This window comes from Pyrgilauda ruficollis, unplaced genomic scaffold (genome assembly GCF_017590135.1).
Source record: "Pyrgilauda ruficollis isolate IOZ18807 unplaced genomic scaffold, ASM1759013v1 scaffold4, whole genome shotgun sequence".
Lineage (NCBI taxonomy): Eukaryota > Metazoa > Chordata > Aves > Passeriformes > Passeridae > Pyrgilauda > Pyrgilauda ruficollis.
The window spans coordinates 4588690-4610924 of NW_024525489.1; the positions used below are offsets into that span (position 1 = coordinate 4588690).

General features: G+C 38.6%; 1 protein-coding gene across 9 annotated transcripts in view; it reads left to right on the plus strand.

The window, feature by feature from the left end:
- Positions 1–22235, plus strand: part of BICRAL (BRD4 interacting chromatin remodeling complex associated protein like) — a 68919-nt gene that overhangs the window by 16970 nt on the left and 29714 nt on the right. For 8 of the 9 annotated variants that reach the window (XR_005955945.1, XR_005955946.1, XM_041477206.1 and 5 more), the window contains exons 2-10: positions 7908–7956; positions 10767–10815; positions 10898–10966; positions 14824–16527; positions 18324–18423; positions 19668–19765; positions 21594–21655; positions 21765–21910; positions 22061–22155. Coding sequence is in view for 7 of the 9 variants with exons in the window: in XM_041477206.1 (XP_041333140.1) it covers positions 7913–7956; positions 10767–10815; positions 10898–10966; positions 14824–16527; positions 18324–18423; positions 19668–19765; positions 21594–21655; positions 21765–21910; positions 22061–22155 (2367 nt within the window). In the remaining 2 variants the exon portion in view is untranslated. Of the gene's footprint in view, positions 1–294; positions 391–7907; positions 7957–10766; positions 10816–10897; positions 10967–14823; positions 16528–18323; positions 18424–19667; positions 19766–21593; positions 21656–21764; positions 21911–22060; positions 22156–22235 lie in introns of all 9 variants that reach the window. The other variant, XM_041477205.1, reaches the window with a different exon arrangement.

Here is a 22235-nt window from a genome sequence, read left to right on the forward strand (position 1 = left end):
TCTGCAGCATATAATTTTTTTACAGTAATGAGAGGGGGAAGTGGAAATACCTCTTAATATCAATTTTTGTATCCCATCCATGTAAAAATAAATGTCTTGAAAACAGAGGGCTTGACATGGTAAGCAGCTCTTAAGTTGATTGTAAGATAGAGTCTTGGTTACTTACAAGAATCTGAAATTCACTTTGAAAGATACTAGATTGCTCGAAAGTAGTATTGACTTGAAATTTAAGAATAAACTATATGATAATAAGGGTTTGAATTTATATTCTTTTCTTACACTTCTGTGTTGCAGAGAAAGCAAATGAGGTCTGGTTGTTCCTGTGTAGGAGTTTCCTTCACTGAATCCGAGGCTGCCTGTTGGATAGGAACCTGAGAGGGAACTGACAGGGTAAGGCAGGCAGTGGTTACAGCACCTTAGCAATCTGAAGTGCTCGCTAAGGTGATATATTACCCAGTGGGTGATGAAACAGCTTGGAGTTTTTCTCCCTAGTTCAGAAGGACAGGGAGCAAAATATTAGCTGTGGAAATTAATGAGAGTTTTGGTGGAAATTTGTGTTAGGGAAGGACTTCAATTCTGGATGTTTGATCTCTGCAGTCAGTGTGAAGTCACTCAGTGCTGATGCAATCCTTTTATGTAATTTAGCAAGGGATGGATTGGGTTAAATAGAGTTATCTTAGATCCGTGCTCAGAAAGGTTGTGAGGGAGGAAAATGCCATGGATTTGATGTAGCACGCTCAGTTCACAGCAGTACTGCTCTCTGCAGTGACTGTTGCAGTAGCTGATTTGTTCTGGTTTTGTTCTTGTGGTGATTGAAGAAATGCATTGCCACTGGAAAAACAGATATTCCATACTTCTGTTGGGATTGTAGATTAAAAATCTGAATGGAGAATGATAGAGCAACAGAACAATTTAGCAGATTTTATAGGACAGGTTCATTATAAAGCATGAGAGAGATCTTGTCAGAATTCCTGCTGACAGGATGTGTACAAAGGCATACTGAAGTTGTGAGGATCAGTGGGTGTATGTCAGAACTCCAACAGTAATTGCTTCAGGTGCTGGGGATTTTACTGTGTGCAGGTTTGATTATCTCCCTTTATAAAGGTTTAGCTACAGCACTCATTACCTTTCTTTAAAGCATTGATTTCCAAAGGTCAGTGTTCAGTCTCGGGAGTCATGCTGCCAGTCAGGAATTGATCTTGTGTATTTGCACAAAACTCTCAAGTCTAGATTTTTCCAACAGTTTTGCAGATAGATTTATTTATGTATGAGTTAACAAGTTTTGATGTTGATTATACCACACTTTCTGGAAATTACTGTTCTGGATGTTGCTCTTCTAAGCTATCCATTAGCTTGTGCTTTTTACAGGATGTGAAAATAGCGGTTTATTGCTTTGTACCTGAAATGATCTATTAAGGCTGTATGCAATTATAAGTGTCTTTGAGAAAGGAAAATAATTGTTTTGTTGCAAGCTTGAATATAACTTGAGTAAATTTAAAATCCAGTGTTTACAGCTCTTAGAATACGGATAGCATACGAAGTGTATGTGAGTATTTGGACTGCTTCTGGGCAAATCTGATTTTAATGACACTGCAGGTTGTAGGCCCTGCATGTGTTACATGATACTGTGGACTGTGTAGCATTTTGGTTAAAAATATAAGGTGGTGAGGACCACTGGGGGTTACCTGGCCCTGCCCCCTGCTGTAAGCAGAATAAGCTTCATGAACAGTTAGAACAGGTTGGCCAGGGCCATTTGATTTTTGAAAATTTCCAAAGAGGGTGATTCCACCCTCTTGCTTGAACATTCTTGTTTGTGAACGTTTTTCCTTGCATCTGGTTGGGATTTTTTTTGTTACATGTTTTGGCTCTTGTTTTGTGTCTTGCTGTGTGCTGATGAGAGGTGACCTGCTTGGCTCATCTTTGTCCCCCTTTTAGCAGGCTGCAGGTAGCACTTGGGTTTGCCTTCTGTTGTCCAGGCTGAAGAAAGGCAATTCCTTCACACGACCACATGATTTTACTTGTACTGTCGGGCTCCTTCACGTTGTTTTGTATTTGTTTTAAGAGCAGTGTCTATGTGTAAAAGCCAAACAGATTTCAGCTGGGAGCTCACGAGTGCTGATAGAAAGGGAATAATTGCTCCACTGGCCTGCTGCCTGCACTGTGGTAATGTGAGGGTGGTGGTTGTGTTTACGTGTGCTACAGCCCCATACGTGCTTTAGGCTGACTGAAGCGCTGCTGCCTTCCCCTGTGTTTAACTATCCACCTACCTTATTCCCTCTCTTGTGCTGGCACTAGTGCCGCTGTAGCCCTGTGGCAAGTCAGAACCAATCAAGAAGCTCATCCTGGGCTGAAACATATCAATGTATTTTATCAGATCAGTTTTTTGTTCTGGATGACTCTTCAAAGCCTTGAGCTGACCCAGGGAAAGTGGATGAGAGGAGGGCAGGACTGCTCTATTCATCTTCTATTGCTCTTTGCTCTGTAGTAGGTCAGAGTGTTGAAATTAAGGCAGAGGCTTTAAGGTCAAGTAATAAGAGTCTCCCAGAGGACTGGCTTGCATAGCTGGGATTTCCTTGTCAGTTTTATTACTTTCAGCTTCTCTTATGTTCTGTTCGGGAACGTGTGATAAAGGGCACTCTGGTTATTTCCCAGAAGGGATAGGCAGGGCTTCTTGCACAAGTACATGTTATCCAAATTGAAATATATCCTATATTCACCAGTGTGGTAGCAAGAGATACGAAATAAAATGGTAGGGGCTTTGCTAATAAGCTACAGGGAATATCTGTGCTGGGTTGTGCCTAATTAGTGAGGATTGCCCTTTGTAAATTAGTTGGATGCGCCAGCAGGGCTGAATTTGGCCTACTTCTTATAAGCAGATTTTTTTGGTGGCTTTTTTTTTTTTTAAGACACTGTAGACCAGTTGTGATAATTAGATATTTGCTAGGCTACATTGTAACAGTGCTCCAGCAGGTTGTGTGACTCTTGCCAAAGTGTATTTTCCCCATCTGTCTCTAGTGTGGGCTCTTGGCAGGACTCTGGATACATTGATGGGTCCCAGTGGCCCAGCCAAGCCTCACCTAGAGCCCCCACTGGCTGAAGTCTCCAAAGACTGCTCCATACACAGAAGTGAGCCAATGGTCTCCAAATGTTTTTGATTGCACACCCCTATTAGTAAGATTTATGAGCCCATGCACCCCCAGTATACTTATATTAATTTGCATACACCAGTATATGTGTGTATATATATTCATATACTAGTGAAGTTTTAATATTTTCTTCTTGCACCCCACTGGATTTTTTTGCACACATCCTGCTTCGTAGACCACTGGTTTAGGCTTCCTAACTCTTTAACTTCACTCATTGTGGCAGGTTTTATTTTCAAACTCTCATTACTTAATATGGTTTACACCCATTTCGTACATCACTCATTGCTTTGGCCCACTGTATGTTAGCAAACAGTGAGGAGGACAGAAAACTAGAGAAGATGGTTGGCAAGAAAAGTGACAAACTTTTCTATCGTTTGTGCCATAGAAAAGGCTTTAGGAAGATTCCTCAGGACAGGCTTGCTTTTGTTAACACACTTTTAAATGATCATCTGTGTCAAGGTCACATGTTGCTCAAATTCCTCTTTTCGAAGTAGACTTAATGACTACTTTTGGGTGAATTCGCTTTTGGGTGTGCAAGTGCTCTATGTGATTGTTTGCTGCTGCCTCTGTTGCTCTCCTGAAATTAACAGGGCACTAATTGTTTGGTAATCCTTGTTGAAAATAGGCATTAGTTAAACAGGTTTAAACCTGCAGTGTCCTGGTTTTCGCTGGAACAGAGTTGGTTTTCTTCCTAGTGGTTGGAACAAGAGTTGATTTTCTTCCCAGTGGCTGGAACAGTGCTGTGTTTTGACTTTAGGATGAGAATAACACACTGATGTTTTAGTTGTTGCAAAGCAGTGCTTGCACTAAGCCAAGGCCTTTTCAGCTTCTCATACTGCCCCGCCAGTGTGGGGGCTGATTTGTATTTGGAAGTAATAATAAATACTGTGACCTGGGTGAAGAAAGGGTACTACCAGGTGTGACTACCAGGTTTATTGGATTTGGCACGTGAAAGCCATAGGACATACAGGACTCATTTTCACAGCAACCTCATAGACACCTAGGCAAAAAAGTTGGACATATCTTCTTTCCTATTATGCATCAACCTCTGGGAAAATTCAACAATGCAATTGACTGTTAAAGGCCACTCTGTGAACAAGGGATACTGGGACATAAAGACATGGGGGTAGGGATCTGCTAAAAGGGCTGGCCCTGCCCAACCAAATTTTTCACATACTGTAGAAGTGGATAAAGTTCTTACAGTGCACGCAGAAAATTGTGTTGTGGAAGGCAGTCTGGGTTGTTCCTGTCTCGGGCAAAGGCAGACCCATCCTTGGGACTCAAGGACCTGGGTGCACTTAGTGGGTAATGCAGAGGGATGAGGAAGTCTGGTATATACTCAAGAGGATTTGATTTTGGGGTAGAACAACCAATGAGGACGTTACTTGCTGTATAATATTGTATTTCTAATCACTATTCTGGTTGCTTTGTGCCATATTAATGGTATTGCTGTGAGGGTTGCTCAGATTAATGAAGAATGAGTGCTGATGAAACTGACCAAAGTGCAGCCATGATAGAACCAGACTTCAGCCTGTATAATCCCAACAGCGCTTACCATCTCTTTCACTTTGAAGGAATGATATGACAGATGCAGCCCAAAGTCCTGGACTAAATGAATCCATGGGCTGGCCCATAGATTATGAGCCTGTATGTCTGCATATATGGCAAAAGACAGGAAAGGTAGTTGTGATTATGTGGGACGCATTGGAAAGTGTGGGACCTGGGCATGATGAGGTATAGAATAAGGGGTCGATATTGTCCTGGGGTAGAGTTTGATGGGGTAGAGTTACTTTTCTTTCTAGTAGCTGTGTTTTGGATTTAGGATGAGAATAAAGTTGATAACACACTAATGTTTTAGTTGCTGCTGAGCAGTGTTTGCACCAAGTCAGGGACTTTCAGCTTCTCACAGCGCCGCATCAGTGAGGAGACTGGAGATGTGAAAGAAGCTGGGAGGGGAAATGGCCAACAGATCAGACCCCAGCTGACCAAAGGGATGTCCCATACCACATGGCATACTGTGGAACAATGAAACTTCATTATCTGTGGTAAACTCGTAGGAATTTGCAGAATGTTGGGTAGATTTTTCTTGTATCATGTTTAGCTAGTAAAGCTAAGTGTATGTTTAGTAAATATTGAAGATTATGTATTGCTATTAGGATTTTCTCACACCAGTATTTACATGCATTTTTTTCCTTCTGATCATTCTATGCAAATTTTGAAGAATTCAGTGAATTTAACAAATTTATCTCAATTTGTGTCAGTTGTTTTAATACCTCCAGAATATTAATTGAAGAAAGTTCTGTGGTGTCACTTCAGCTAATAGTAAACCCTTATTATGATAAAATCACAGAGAATAAGCAAAAAAATTTTATGATGTTTAAATAATGCTGTCAGTATTTCCATAGGCACATGGGTTGGGATATACAAAAGTAGGTTTGCAGTGTGAAAACAGGGATAATTTTGACTTTGTATAAATTTTTGCTTTTGGTTAGCTAGGAGACTTGTTCTTGAGACATGGGTATGTTTTCAGCAATTAGAGGAAATAACAGTTTTCTCTAAGTAGTACTGTCAGTACAGTTACAGCAGAATGCTAATTGCTTATTAATTTATTCTTACTAATACACATTTATGTTTAAATTTCATGATGTCATGCCACTTGCTTAGCATTGAATTGTAATATCAGCACTCAAGCTGGTGGCTCTATGCAAGAGTAAGCAGCTGGAACACTGAATCATGGGAGAAATTGCTTTTCTTAATGTGCATAATCACCTCATGAATGCTGATTTTTGTCAACATTGAGGCAGTTATCTGTAGCTGTGCTTTGTTTTTCTGTTCTCCCTGAGAGGTGATACTGAATGATCCTCACACTGGCTCCATTTCTGCTTTGCCCTCGCTGTAAGCTAACACACAGAGACAGAAAAAATCCAAATAAGGCTCTGCAGTATAGAGGACACAGTACCCTCTGCTAGTTTACAATATAAGCTATTTTCAGAACCAGTGGAGTATAGAAAAATTTCAGGAAAGAGATTACAGAATCACAGGACAGCCAAGGTGGGAATGAATACCTGGAGATCGTTATCCCCTGTCCTGCTCGGGGTCGGCTCAACCGGAGCAGGCTGCTCAGGGTCAGAGGAGGCAGGTCAAGGCTGTGGTCCAGCCATGTCCTGGGTATCTCCAAGGATGGAGACTCCATTACCTTGCTGAAAAACTTGTGCCAGAATTTGTCTACCCTCAGAGTTTTAAAAAAAAAAAGTTTTTTCCCTTGTCTACATAGACTTTTTGGTTTATTGTGTTTTGATTTGTGCCCTTTGCCTCTTGTTCATTCCCTGGGTACCACTGAGAAAGGTTTGGCTCAGTATTCTTAACACTCTCCCACCAGGTATTTATATACAAGATAAAGATTTCCCAATGGTTTTCTGCTCCTCAGGGAGAACAGTCCTGGTGCTCTCAGTCTCTTACATAGCAGCTGCTTCAGTCCCTTCACTGTTTTGATCATTACGGAGATCAGGATGAGGAATGATTCATGTGGATCTCTGGTCAGGGAGAGTAAGTTTCTATTTGTCAAGACATAAGAGAGAGAGAGCAGAATGAATTAAAGCCAAAACTGTGTTGAAACATTTGAGTGATAAGTATGACAGCACAATTTTTAAGGGAAGTTGAGAAAGAAACAATCATGGAATGCAGTGAGCAGCTTGATGTGAGTAGAAAATATGGTAAAGATGAGATGGATAACTTAAAGGAAGAAGTTTTGGAAATGCTAACATCAGTTGATAATTGAACTGGTGGATTAAATGGGATGGTCCTGACAGTTACTGACAAGGACAAGGGAGATTATATTCTGAGATGAATAGGAGAGCCCAGAATATGCAAACAGAAGCTTTGAAGGAGCAGCAGTTGGAGGGGAGAGTGAGTATGAGATTTTTGGTGCAGCAGTCCCTGATGGAGTAGGCAGCATGTGAGGAATTGGTGGTTGTGACACTGTGAGGCTAAAAGTGCTCTGCATTTGATAGTTGCCCTCAGGTTGGGCAGTGCATGTAAATTCCCTCCCTAGCCATTGTTAAGAAGACTGTCAGAACCCTGTACTGTTAAACACAAGTTTAAGCACACTCCTGAATATTGCTGAGGAGAAACTGGAAGTAGCCACATTGACACTTAGCTATTCCTAAGAAAGGTCTGTTAGAAAACATTGTTTCTTTTAATGCTTAGTCATGTTTTGGCTATAGTTTTGATTCTAGACTGTAGCAGCATCGTTGTGACATTGACCTAAGTTTATTTACCTTTTTGGCTGCTCAAATTAGTGCCTACAGCCACTAATTTGTAACAGTCTTTGTAGGCTCTGTAGTGTTTAGTAATTCCCTCACTGGAATTAGCTGGGAATAAATTCCTATAGAAGCATTTTAATTGGAGTCTTAGATTGCATTCAGTATTGATATTTTTACTACTTTAAGTTGTAGAAGTTCTTTTAAATTACTTTGGTTAATCATTTGTTGTTTTCTGATTTAAAATTTTAAAAGCCCCCTGGATAGTAAAACATTGCATGGGATTTCGTAAATTTTTGCATGTGACTGAATTTGATTTTGAAATAAATCAGCAGACATCTGTAGAAGGTGCAGGTCTACTTAAAAACTTTGTCAATAGTTGACAACTGTCAACTTCTTAAATTGTTGAATAAAAACACTGAGATATTCTAAATTGGTTTTGTTGCTGAAAACAAACTTTTGTGTGATACATATCAAATATCCACTTTCTCCTTTATTCTAGTTGTCATGGATGATGACGATGATGAATCCTGTCTCCTTGATCTTATTGGGTAAGTTTCCCACAAGAACTATTGCAGAAAAGTTGGGAATAATAATTTTGCAAAATCATCATCTAGAAGGTGATTCTGTCTTGGTATTGTCTAAACTTGAGGTGACTTGCAATGAAATGAACAGACATGCTTCATGTCTTCCACGTGGAGATGTGTGGAGTGCAAAGCCTTTAGTCCCAGTGGATGCTAGCTGACAGTCCACTTGCTGACATTCTCCTCAGGAGAGGTTAAGGAGAATGTGTGTTCATGGAGAATGGATTCTCTTCTCAGGTAGTGGTAATACCAGATCAGTATTGATGCATGTTACTAGGGATGCTCTTACAAACTTCATAGCAAATAACTTTTTTCTTCATCAAATCCCCAAAGATGTCAATTTTTCTGAGTAATGGAACTAGATTTTTTTTAATACTAGGCTTGTATTTTAAGGGAGGAGTAAAATTATTTTTTTCTTAATTTGAAATACTTAAATATTTAATTTCTACTTGTAATCGACATTTGCATGTAAATGTTAGAAAAAAAGAATAGCTCTCTGTACTGTTTTCTATTCAAAGAATTTACCAGCATTTTGGTCTAAGATACTTGATTTTAATAAAATCTGGGATTTTGAATGGACATGTGAGTTGTTGGTGGGTTTTTTGTCCCCCCCGCCTTATTTCCATAACTGATTTATATGGAGTTATATAATTCTATGTGGCAAACTCCAAAAATAGTTAGGATAGCTGAAGCTTGAACAAGTTTTGTGTGGATTGTATATGTGGCAAATTGCCTTCCTTTGGCTATTATTCATGTCAGTATTCAAGAACAGATAATATGCTATAAATGCATATAAAACACAAGAAGAGAATTCAGCTTTTCATGTCCAGTACTTTGTTCAAACTGTGCTAGAAATTAGACTGATGCCAGTCTCATAGCAGCTGCTAAAAGATCATTCTCAGTTTATACAAGAATTTTTTTCCTGTCTTTAAGTGTAGGAAATAATTAAGCTTTTTCACATACCTGAAAACTTACAGTGAAACCAGTGAGAGCTGTAACTTCAGAAAGACCAAAACACCCCAGAGTGGCTGCTGTAGTTTGAGGGTTGCTCTGGATGCTGTAACAAAAGCAGTGCCAGGAAAGGCTCAGTTACATTCTGTGAAGTAACTGTTGTTGAGGTTACTGATTGTGACCATGTGAAAACGCTTCCTGCTTGGAACATGAACATAAAGATGATCATGTGACAATTAAGTGCTCTGTCATGAGCATGAATCATGAAGATCCTGCTACAAGATCACAGGTGGTCCAGAAAATGAAGTGCTCTCCATACAGATGAGTGTTTGTGTGAAAAATTACAGTGTTCTTGCTGCTGCTGGCGGCAATTATTGTCTTAAGCATCTAGAAGAATGGAAAACATTTTTTTTTTAATCTGATCTATGATTTGGTAAGTGCCATTTAAAATTCCCTCCTTACTGAAGAAATATTTAAGGTTATGAAGTGTTCTTAATTTTTAATTGCATTTTGCATGATTGGAAGACAGTGAGTGTGATTAGTATTAAATGGCCTAGTTATTTGACTGATAAAATTCATGAGCATAATAGAACTCTATAAGAGATCATGAGTTCTGTGCTCCTTAATTTTTGAAATTCTGTGACATCTACTATGAAATGACCTTTGTTTTAAAATATATGTGACCACTTCAATATCGTAAGCATAATAGTGCAATAAAGTCCCTGCCAAGTACTGTCATGTCTTTTGTAAACCCGTAAACACAGTTTGTTTTTTTTTTAAAGAAAAAGAAGGGAGTAGAGGTGTGTTTGTCCTTTTAGAAGAGTGGTTGTGAGCTTGAAAGATCTTTGACTTTATGCCTCTTTATTTTCTAGGACCATCAAGCAAAGAGACATTTTTAGTTACTGCTTTTTTAAATTATAATCTCCTGCTTCTAAAAAATATTTCATTATTACTTGTTAATCAGTAAACATGTTTTAAAAATCAAAGAAATCCATGTCAGTTTACTCCTTATGCTAAGGGAAGTGCTGTGTAATTGTTGCATTATAATCCGTGTAACACAACCTTTTGTTCTTTTTACTTGGTCTGTACATACAGCTAAATTAATTTGTGTTTGTATTTGTTTGAATTTCTCACATTCATTCTATCTTGACTATATTTTTACTGAGTTATTTAGTGCTAGCGCTAAGTTAATTAAATACACTGAAATTCATAATATTTAGTAAATTATTTCTATGGTTGGTTTCACTTGGAAAAGGTGCCACTTTTTCTTCATGAAGGGACTGTTACTCTGGCAATCATAAATTTTTATTAACTTGTGTCGAAGATGACAGAAAACCCGTGAAAGAATCAGGTTTGTAAATACCCTATTAGATGCTAGGTAAACAAGGCATTACAGTTTAGCTGTAGAAGAGGTGGTACCTGTTTCATTTCTCACATTATTAGGTGGTAGTATATTCCTTAGGTTTTGTACTGTGTGCTGTCATAAAATACCATGTTTTTCAAGAGAACATGAGTATCACCCTCCTAAAGGGAAATACAGCAGAGTACAGCTAAAATTTTGTGATCAACATAGTTTATTTGCTTGAAATGCCTTGTTACAATGGCAGCAGATATGACTGGCATCTGGCGGTTGTGCTGATACAGAAACACAGAGCCCCACATGATACCAACTTTCCGCTTTGAATTGGATTCAATGAAAGATGTGTTTTTACTAGAAACCTGTTTTATATGAGTACAGTATATGGCTTAGTTAAATTAGCCTCACTAGTAAAAAGGACTTCACAAAAGTGCTAATAACTTCTTTATTTTTTTTTCCCCTCCTTCAGGGACCCACAAGCGCTGAATTATTTTCTACATGGACCTAGTAGTAAATCTGTAAGTAGCATTGCTATGTATTAGACATAGATAAGCTTCATTGAGTGTATTAGTTCTAAACATTATTTTTGTCTTTTACCAGAGCAATGAAGACTTGACTAATGCAGAATATTCTGTAGCCAACTCAAATTCAATTTTCGCCAACTCCAATGTAAGTGGTCAGGAGATAAATTACATCAGTATTGAGATTGCATGCTTCTCTGTGGCTTTACTTGGCTTTCATAAAACTGAATGAAGTAGATGTGGGTTTCAGCTTTTTCATGTGAAAGCTCTGAATACTAACATAGAACGTGTCTTATGCTGTTAGTATTTTAAGTGTTTCAGTGGGGAATTAATTGAAAAATACTGCACTGTTGGGATGTCAGCATATTGACTGTGTGTTGTCAATATGTAAAGCAGCTTGCTGAGCAGTGAAAATGCTCTCTGGTGTAATTCTCCAGTAAACTGCATTCGTGGCTTTAGTGATTGTAGGAGTAGTAGTGCTCAAAGATAGACCTTGAAAGTTAGTCATTCATATGCTTTCTGTGTATGTTAGAATACCTTTTGTTTCTTACTTTATGTAGATTCTGAGCTGGCAGGGTTTTTTTTTTCTTTAGACTCAGGAGGTAATTTGGGATGTGTCCTTCCTGCAACTTCAGTGTTAGGGAAGTTGCTTTAAATTCATCAGGCGTTGCAAGAAGTCTTCAGTGTTCCTTCTTGCTGGGAGTGTTTTGCAGCCCTGGACCACGTTTCACACAATGAGGTTGTGGAATCCCAATCCTTGGTGATAAATTCAAGGCTCTAGTGTGGGTGGTAGTCATGTTTTGAGTAGAACATTGGACCAGATGACTTAAGAGATCCTTTCAGATCCACATTTCTTTGGTTTCATTTGTGTGTTTTTTAAATCAACTGAATTGTTAATCCCACAATTAAGTTATTTTAATACATAGAATAGGATTTTCTTGGTAATTCCTCTTTCTGTTGTACTGTTACCTTGTCTGTTTGTCTTGCGTTCATAACAGATTCATGGGTACACTTGTAGGCTTAAGTAATATTGGTGTGAAGAAATTCTGAAAACTGTTAATCTGTGTGTGGAGAACTAGTGACTTTCCTGTATGCACATTAGCGTAAAGTGTTTGTCCTGTCCTTCCCCTTTCAGGATTGTTATTAAATATTGTAGAAGAAACAGACAAGCTGGTGGAGATAATGGTGGGGGAGTAGGGTACCAAGAGTAGCAGGGCGTGCACAATTTTCAGCTGATGGGAAACAGCGGTTTCAACTTGGTACCACGCTGTGGCCATTAGCAGACAGCAGCTGCCTGGATGCAGCACTAGCAGAGGTGGGTTTGAGGACTTATCCTAAGAAAAAATAGGTTTGGGGAAAAAAGGGTGACATATGACATGCATTTGTCATAGCGTAGACTTCCTAGTTGTTCTTTGTAAACATCCTTCTGATGAGCAAGACTAGGTAGGCAGGAGTCAGGTGTTTCAGGTGTATTTTCAGAAAGTGAGTTTCCTTGAGTAATTTTGAGGGGCAGTTGAGAGATTCTGGATAAGGTGGGAGTAGCAGTTGGAAGAAATAAAACACTTGGTGAAAGCTAAGAGCTTTGTGGTGTGTGAAATTTGGGGTAAGTAATCTAGAAGGCAGGTGATCAGAGGAGCAGGGATTCCTAGTACATGTTCCCTGAATGACACACTACAGTTTAATTCTCAGCATACTCTGTCCTCATCCTTTTATGTCTCACAAGGACCACCAATGCCATCTTCTCTTCCCTCCTCCCTCCTGTGGGAGCCCTGTGCTGACATAAGTGAAGAATGACTTCATTACAAATTCTTATGGATTCTTACAGTTCATTGGAAAGGAACAAGTGTTACCGTAAACAGATGGTTTCACAGTCCCTGCTTATAAAATGGGATACCTGAAAAGTTAAATGCTTCTGAGGCTTTTGTCATTAAAGTTTTTTCAGATACTGAAAGTTCTGTGTTTGTATATATTCAGAATTGCTACCATGAAGTAGGGTTGACTGTCTTGCTGCTCATCTCAGCCTTTCAGTGGCTGAGTTTACAAATTCAATGTGGAGGGTTCAGTGCCTCAGCTGGTAAGCATGCTCAGCCAACAGCTAACACAAGCAAGATGAAGTTCCTGCTGACTGAAGGAAAAGAAAGCACTCTTTCCACTACCTTACACTGCCCTCCATGCCCCATCCCAACTTTTCCTGAGTTGAGTCTGTGCCACCTCTGCTGATTCCAGGCTAGTTTCCTGTGGCAGTTGTCACGAGAGGCTTCCCTAGCTATTTCCCTGTTACTGGGTGGCTGCTTCCATTCTCCTGTTAAAGTATAATAGGACAGCAAAAGAGAGCAGAATATTCATGGAGCTGCTGAGAATAAGACTCTTCTTCTTGGGCAGCATATTCATGAAGCTGCAGAGGCTTTGGTTTCTTCTTGAAATTAGCATGATATTCTGTGTGGCTCTTCTGAATATGGACAGTAATGATTCAGATGTTAACTTGGAAGGTTAGTTTTTGCATATGAAATTATTTTCCAATGTTAAATAGTTCTGGGAGCAGGGAATGGAACTTGGGATTCTCTGTTCCAGTGGGAGAGTTTTAAGCTATTAATCTTGATTGCATGTAATATTATTTATTAGTGTTATTATTGGTAGTAGTTAATAGTTGTATTGTTTGTACTAACTAGAATAGCATTACTGTAACTGTTTAAGTTACACAGTTGTAAAAGATTTCAGTTTGGTCATTTACTTGGAGACAACTTAGAGATGCAATAGGGAATCCCCCTGAACCTGACATTAAGAGTCCTAATTATAGCCTAGTTAGTGATTCCTTTTTACTCTGCCCAGTGGTAGCTAGGTACAGTTGAGAACCTGATTTGTAGCTTTAGGTGCTCCTGAGGTTCAGACACTGACACATTTAAGCAGTGGTTTAATTCCTCTATTAACATAAATGCTAAAAGCTTGCTGTAGTTTAATAGTAACTTGAAAATATTTTATCTAATCTTAAGAAAAATCTTTAAATATTTTAAAATATGACTGAAGTTTCAGAAAGTACAGTTTTTTTCAGAAACAGATTGGGGTAAAATTCTGAATAAGTATGCTTGGGGAACTGAAGTTAGGGTGGGGACATCGTTGCATGTGATAATTATGGCTTGCAGCATCTTCACACTGTTTACATGAGGTGAAAAACAAGCGTCTATGACCTTCATGGAGTGAAGGCTCAGAGTATGAGTGTGACTGATAATTGCACACCCACAGTTTCCATTTATCCTGACCTAAAAGAAACTGGTTGTTGCTTCTGAATAGCTGATATGCGATCATGCAGTTTAGAAAGTTGTACTTTGCTTAACTTAAAACTATCATGAATATTATTATGCATTTAAATTTGTCATTCTGTCTGCAGGAACCTGATGCTTGTGTTGTCTAGAGTTTCTGGACAGAACTTTGTTTTAGGAAAATCTTAAACAAGGAGTTAGCATAATGCCTTAACTTTATGAAATGGTCACTAGTTTATACTAAGGGATTATAGAAATGCTGGTAGGATTTTGGAGGCCAATCTTGTTTGATAGAAGTCAGTGGAAGAAAAGCTTTCTTCTGCCTTTTCTCTGCTTCTACTGTTGCTACTGAAGCCTTGCTCCAAACTGAATTAGAGTGGAGGTGTTTTCCCTCCTTGTTTCTTTTATCCTTTTGTCAGTAGAGTGCTCAGCTTGAGGGAGGGAAAATGGCACTTAGAGAGCATTTCACATCCTCTTGAAACAATGCAGCTGTAGAGCTAAGTGCTATGTATTGAGAGATTTGAGAAGGGAAAGGAGAGAAGCATCTCCAGCAGTCTGATGGTGTGAGCGGGGTATCCATGACCTGTTTGTGCTGGCTCACTGTATGGGGTCAACATCACCCTGCACATGCTATGGGAAGAGTATAATTCTGTGTCGAAAGTTTGCATGCGTGAAAAAACAACTAATGAGGAAACAAAGCAGATACTGGAATTTCTGAAAGTGATTTATTTCTTGTTTTGCATTTCAGAACACTGATCCTAAGTCGTCTGTAAAAGGTGTAAGTGGTCAGCTTGGAGAGGGGCCTAGTGATGGACTGCAGCTGTCCAGTAGCCTTCAGTTTCTTGAAGATGAACTTGTATCTTCTCCTTTACCTGATCTTACTGAGGATCAGCCTTTTGATATTCTTCAGAAGTCCTTGCAGGAGGCCAATATTACTGAACAGACTTTGGCAGAAGAGGCATATTTGGATGCCAGTGTAGGTTCTAGCCAACAGTTTGCACAAGCTCAGCTTCATCCTTCTTCATCAGCATCCTTTACTCAGGCTTCTAATGTTTCTAATTACTCAGGTCAGACGTTGCAACCTATAGGAGTTACTCAAGTGGTACAGCAACCTGTTGGAGCATCTTTTGCAAGCAATACAGTTGGTGTGCAACATGGCTTTATGCAACACGTCGGAATTAGTGTTCCCGGCCAGCATTTGTCTAATAGCAGCCAGATTAGTGGTTCTGGGCAGATCCAGCTGATCAGTTCATTTAGTAATCAACCTTCCATGATGACCATCAATAACCTCGATGGATCTCAGATAATACTGAAAGGCAATGGTCAGCAAACACCTGCAAACATGAGCAGTGGCCTCGTGGTTCATAGACAAACTCCAAATGGGAACTCGCTGTTCAGTAACTCAAATTCAAGTCCCGTAGCACAACCTGTAACTGTTCCATTTAGCAGCACAAATTTTCAGACTTCATTGCCTGTCCATAATATCATCATTCAAAGGGGTTTGGCGCCAAACTCTAACAAAGTTCCTATTAATATCCAACCAAAGCCTATTCAGATGGGTCAGCAGACTGCTTACAATGTGAATAACTTGGGAATACAGCAACATCATGTACAGCAAGGGATTCCATTTGCTTCTGCAAACTCACCTCAAAGTTCAGTAGTTGGTCCTCATATGTCTGTTAATATTGTTAATCAACAACAAAATACAAGAAAATCAGTTACACCTCAAACAGTTAGCAATGCTGGAGGTAGTATTGTTATCCATTCTCCTATGGGACAGCCTCATGCACCTCAAAACCAGTTTCTCATACCTACAAGTTTGTCTGTTAATTCTAATTCAGTTCATCATGTCCAGGCCATAAATGGACAACTTCTTCAGACTCAGCCTTCCCAGCTGGTTCCTGGCCAAGTGTCTGCTGAGCATGTAATGCTTAACAGGAACTCTACAAACATGCTAAGAGCCAACCAGTCATATTCAGGACAGATGCTGAATAATCAGAACACAGCTGTTCAGCTTGTTTCAGGCCAGACATTCACAGCTCCTGGAAACCAAGTTATAGTAAATCATGGAACTTCCCAAATTGTTGGTGGACAGGTGCCACTGCAGCAGGCCTCACCAACGGTGTTGCATTTGTCACCCAGCCAAGCGAATGTTTCTCAAGGCAGATCGAGTTTTACCACCATGTCACCTGGGCAGTCCACAGTCTCAAATATGTCAGCTTCTAGTCGATTTGCTACTGCGAGTTCTTCTGGGTCAGTGCACCCCAGCTTGGGAGCATCCGTTCAGTCTGTCGCGTCGGGAGGGAGCTTTACGGGAGATCAGCTGGTCCAGAACAGAGCTCAAGTTGCTGTCAGCACATCACATCGTCTTCCAGCATCCTCCTCCAAGTCTGTCAGCACCTTTAGTCACACGTCTGTGGGAGTAACACAACAACAGTTTGCCTTTGGTCAGGTATGAAAGCTGCTTGAGAATGTAGCCAAAGAAGGGCTTCTAAGCTGTGCTAAAATCTGGTTAATACACAGAATGTTAACTTTGCTGGTTTGTATTATTGCAAATACTGTGGAACTGCTGAAAATTACTGCAATCCACAGTCATCATTTCACTTGGTATTTTCTAAATCTGTTATTGGGGGAACAACTCTGTTACTTTGATTAATTCCAAAGATTTTGTTATAGTGTTATTTTCAGAAGTGCTTAGCATTGGTCTGTGTCTGCTCCTGTTGAAAGGAATGGGCATTGTAAGTTTACACAGTTGCAAGCTCTCCTGTAAACCTTACCATAGGCTAGATGTAAAGGCTCAGGTTCATTCTTAGCACTTAAGTCTTTTTACCTCACTAAAACCTATGCATTTTCAAGGTTTGACTTATTGAAATTACAGATGAAAAGGTTTCTTGGGCTTCCTTTTGTTATTTATCATATAGGTGCTTTCGTTATGTGTGTCTGGAGCAGTTAGAAGCTTTCAAATTTGATGCAAAGACAAGAAATGTTTCTTAGAATCCTTAGAAAGAAACACCTTTTAAAACAGTTTGTAAAAGCATAACATTAAAAAAAAACCTCTGAAGAAGTAAAGCTAGTACTTACAAAAAATCAGAATTCACTTTTAAGGTTTGATGGTGTCTGTTTTGTAAGTAGATATACTTGCAGTATATATTCAACTCAATTTTTTCTGTTTTCATAAGTGAACTTACAAACAGTCAAAAGTTTAAAATAAAAAAATTCATAAAGTTCCAGAGTGAACTGCCAATTTTAGCTCCATGACTTCTAACGCAGTTAGCAACAAGCTATTCAATTTCTGTAATTTTTTAACCTTTTCTTTTTTTTTTTTTTTGTCGTCTTAAAATACTGGTCACTCTCTCAGAAGGTATCTACACTAATTAGATCTTTCTCCTTTTTCTTTTACTTCTTTTACTTAGATCTTTCTTTTTCCAAAGGCCTGATTGATTTTTTTTTTATTTTTAACCAAACCCAAAGTCTGCAGTGAAATAATGTCTTAGAAAATAATGTGTATTTAAAAAATTAGTATGAACATGTTGTAGAAACATTTGTGATCTTTGTCAACATTTCTGGTGCAGGTTGTAGGGTTTTGTTTGCAGATGAGTAATTTGAGGCCTGTTTGACTTTCTCTTCATGTGTCTACATCTTCCTATTTGCAGGTTGTGTGCTGGGTCAGTGAGTTTCAGCAGTTAAAAAAGCAGAGTATTTCTTATTGCTGTAAAAAGGTCATTTTGTTCTTGTGCTGAAATTTCAGAGCTGTAAATGGGAACTTACAGAGTACAAATAACACTATTTGCCAGAATCTTTTTAGTTTGTTTGTACTTGCATTTTAAACATTGTACTTTATACTAAACCATGTATCATTCAGTTGCTAAGCAGCGGAGGGTTTATTCCACTGTGGGTTTTTTTTTTTGTTTGGGAGAGCAACTTCATCATCTTGCAGTTTTGGAACTCTGAAAAGCTGTGTTTTCTAAGGGCCACTTGTAGTGGGAAATGAGTGGTCTTGTAGAATGCAGCTGGTATATGTTTGTGCTGTTAGTGTAATTTCTGTTCCCCTCTGATTTATTTTATAAAATTCTTGAACTTGGAAGGATTGAGATGTGTGAAATTTCACCACTGGTGAGTTTGAAGTTAAAAAAGTATACATGGAGATTAATTTTACGTGCATTTTCCTTGTTTTTCTTAAAGCTTTCAGTAAATACTTCACTGCGATTTTTTAAAAAATTTGTTCTTTATTTTATGTTTGTGACACAGAAAAAGGCCGTGAACCAGACATCACCAGTTTCTGCATCGAAGACACAGGACAATTTGAGACAGCCTCAGCTAACAAATCTTCTGAGCAACACACTATCAGGTCAACTAAGGTCTTTTTAACATAATTTTCTTAATTTTCTGCAGCAACAGAGATTCGTTCTTCTTCAGTGTGTGAGACTTAGATAGATGCCTCATGCTCATAGGGTTCTAAAGGTTGTTGGAATTTTATTTTTAGAAGAATTCAAGCTATATTTTTTCAGTATTGAATTGAATGTGTGCTTTTTCCCAATCATGGCACTTAATTTTCTAGAGAGACAAGTTGAATCTTTACAATAAGCAATTATTTATCTCCTCTATAAAATCCAAAATTGTACCTTCTTTCATTTTTCTTTTTTTTTTTCAGCTTAGGAAAATAGAAATACTTAATTTTCAAAATGCAGACATCTGCTAAAATTCCATGAAAGTTCTAGAAGGTTGAGTATGGTGGCTGCTTCAGTTACAGAGGGAAGAGAAATAGGTATTACAAGTTATGTGCAGGCTGTCATCACTCACTTTGTTCTTGAATGCGTCCCTTTCAGTTAGAATAGTTTATGCATTGTTCATGGCAAAATAGCAGCTTTTCAAGCAGCACTGTGCTACTGAAAGAACAAAACCAGTACATTCAAGGCAAGCAGAAAAATGCAGTAACCTTCCTGTTCTCTTTGTACATAAGTAATAGGACCTTTTGAATAAGGTCCTATACTCTACCTTTTTTTTTTTCCTTGCGTACTGTTATGTGTAAGCTGTCCAGGGAATTGTATACAATCTGCACAGTATGCTGGGTGTCTTTGGGGGAAGAAACCTAATAAATTCTTACTTGTTTTGATTGTAAGGTAGCATGACTGATAAGATGCTGTTTGGATTATGAAACAAGGCAATTGAAGGAAGTCTGCCTATATAAAAAAATCTAGGGGAAAAAATATGCTTGCTAAATACTTCCAGGTGCTCTAGAAAAATTTGGGTAATGCACTTGAGAGAGGATTGGTATTGAAAAGCTTGATAAAATTTACTGTATGGTTTTAGGCAAATTGTTGGGATATTAAAGTTACAGCACTTGAATTTCTTCTTATGTTGCAGTACAATGGTGTGATGTGATTTATATCTGAGGATTTTTATTGTTTTCGGGCAAAATAGCAGTCGTATTTGATTTTTATGAGCTGGTTTCTCCACAGGATACTTGCACTAATGCTTTTAAGCATGAGAGGTAGTTTTCCTAAAAACTCAAGTGAAATTATCAGGATAGGTATACAGAATTATTCCCCTCTTGCTTAGGATGACAAGAATCTTTTAAACTTTCTTTTATAGGACAGGACTCTGGAGGAAAAATCATACAACAAACTCTAGGAACTGCACAGCCACAAGAAAAAGTGATAGGATCATCATCAGTTCAGCAGAGTATACAGGTAGAGAACACTTCTATTTATATGGTTCCCTGTTTTTCCTGGTTTTGTGTGGGATAGTTTTGTCTGGTTTTGATGGTTTTGTCTGATTTTGTCTGGGATAGAACTAATTTTCTTCTTAGTAAGTGGTACAGTGCTGTGTTTTGGATTTGGGCTGTAAATAATGTTGATAACACTGCTAGTGTTTTAGTTACTGGACAGTGCTTACTCTGCAAGTCATGGCCTTCCCAGTGCCCCATGCTGTGCCAGTGACACACACAGGACAGCTGGCCCAAAGTGCTGGAGGAATATCCCGTACTGTGGAATGTAGTGTTCTGGGTGTAAATGTAGGAATTGCTGCTCAGGAATGGGGTGGGCGTTGTTCAGAGGGAGCAATTGCATTGGGCATCTCTTGTTTCTTCTGGGTTTAATTCCCCCTTTTTCTCTTTTTCATTACAACTTTATAATGACTATATTATTACTATATTATTTTGTTTCTGTTTTTCAACTGATCTTTTCAACCCACAAGGTTTACTTTTTTTCCTAATTCTCTTCTCCACTGGGTGAGGGGAGGTAGTGAGTAAACAAATACGGAATCATTGTAGGTTTTTCGTGGAGTATATGAACTCCCTCAAAGTTGGCAAATTCTACCTTGACATAATAAATGTTGATTATTTTGCAAATTGATACACTGAACGCTGCTTTGAGATTCAGTTCATTAAGTGGAGTCTGACTGTACTGTTCCCTGAAGATAATTTTGTATGACATAGCAATTCTTCATTGAGTTGGCCAATAGTTCAACCTACTCTTCTTACTATTTCTTACAAACTCAGCTGTTCTCTAGCTGACTGGGAGACAGTCGTTTGTGAGAAGCAGCAGAACAGTTCCACCTGGTCTTTGTTTTATTCTTTACTGCAGTCTTCTTCTTTTACCATCAAAAGTTCTCCTACATAATGCAAGTATGCACAAAAACACTGTCCAGGATGAGGCTTTTTTGGAGAGCATCTGACTTAAAATTTTTGTTTGTAAATGTATTTGTCAATGCAGTAGGACAGGAATATTTTCCCATGTCTTATTGGTGTACAGGTAGAGGAGAAGGTACAGTGGTGCTCAGCTGGGATGTCAGACTGGTTGTGTCATAGTTGGTCAGATGTTCATTCTGCTTGACTATTTTTGTGCTCTGAAGTTGGAGGCTTTTTGAGGCAAATACTCTTCCAGTGTGCCTGCTGTGAACCTTTACCCCCTCAGAGAGCCTCAGGTCTTAGGAGAGTGTTCCCAGGAAAAATCTTGATTTCATTAAATGTCTAAGGAAAGGAGAAAATTACTGAGATCTCTACCTGATGGGCACATCTATAGCATTGACACTGAAACAGAATTCCTAGAATGACTTTTACCACCCCCGCATCCACTATGGCTTTTGAGAATTTAAGTGCACAACCTTAGCCTGCTTTCCTCACAGATACTCTAATCCATCAATGTCAGGTAAGATGGCATCTTATGAAAAAGATGCAGAGACAGTTTGTATGAGTAGATTTATTTGTAAAAACTTTTAGTTGTACCTTTCCTTCTTTGCACCTGTTAACTTTGATCTTCTCTTTCTTAGTGAAGTATGTATAATGCACAACAGTGGAATTTGTCTACAAACAGCATTTCAGACCTTTGGTTTATGTCACTTCCCTGTTTTGTGGATACACAGTGCCATGTGAAAATAGGAGATAGATGAAAGTGTTTATACTTATGTGGTGGATACAGTTGGTGTTGGTGATGTACCTTTTTGACAGAAACAAATCCTGAAACTTAGGCTTTGCAAATGGGGAGCTATATTGTAATTTGTCTTTTATTTTGAACTTAGGTCGATGGTCATTTAGTTGGACAGAAAAGGCCTGCTGCTAAACAGTTAACTAAAGGAGCATTGTAAGTCATTATTTCGTTTTAATTCTGTCCCAGAAACCTTAATTTTTACTTTTGTCAATGTAAAAACTCTGTACAATATGTTAAGTATATATCATTAATTTTTTTGTAGTATTCTGCAGCAATTGCAGAAGGATCAGGTACATGCTGTGACACCAGATAAAAGTCAGTTCAGATCATTAAATGATGCAGTTCAGAGACTCCTTTCATACCATGTGTGCCAGGGATCACTGCCAACAGAAGAAGATTTAAGAAAAGGTAATTTTCTTTTTAAAATTTGGCAGTAAGTTTGTAATCAGTGTATTGAGAGAATTCTTAATGTAAATTAGAGCAATAAGAAAATGAACATTTTAAAATTGGTGGAGGTTATTGAAGAACAGAGTGTGAATGTGTATTTTGTCTTTCCAGTGGACAGTGAATTTGAATCTGTAGCTACACAGCTTCTGAAGAGGACACAGGCTATGCTGAACAAATACAGATGTTTGCTTATAGAAGATGCAATGGTAAGGTGTAGAACCCAGTACACTTTGTTTATGGGATGGGATTCAGTTTGTTGAAACAATACCTATGGAACAGGTGCATG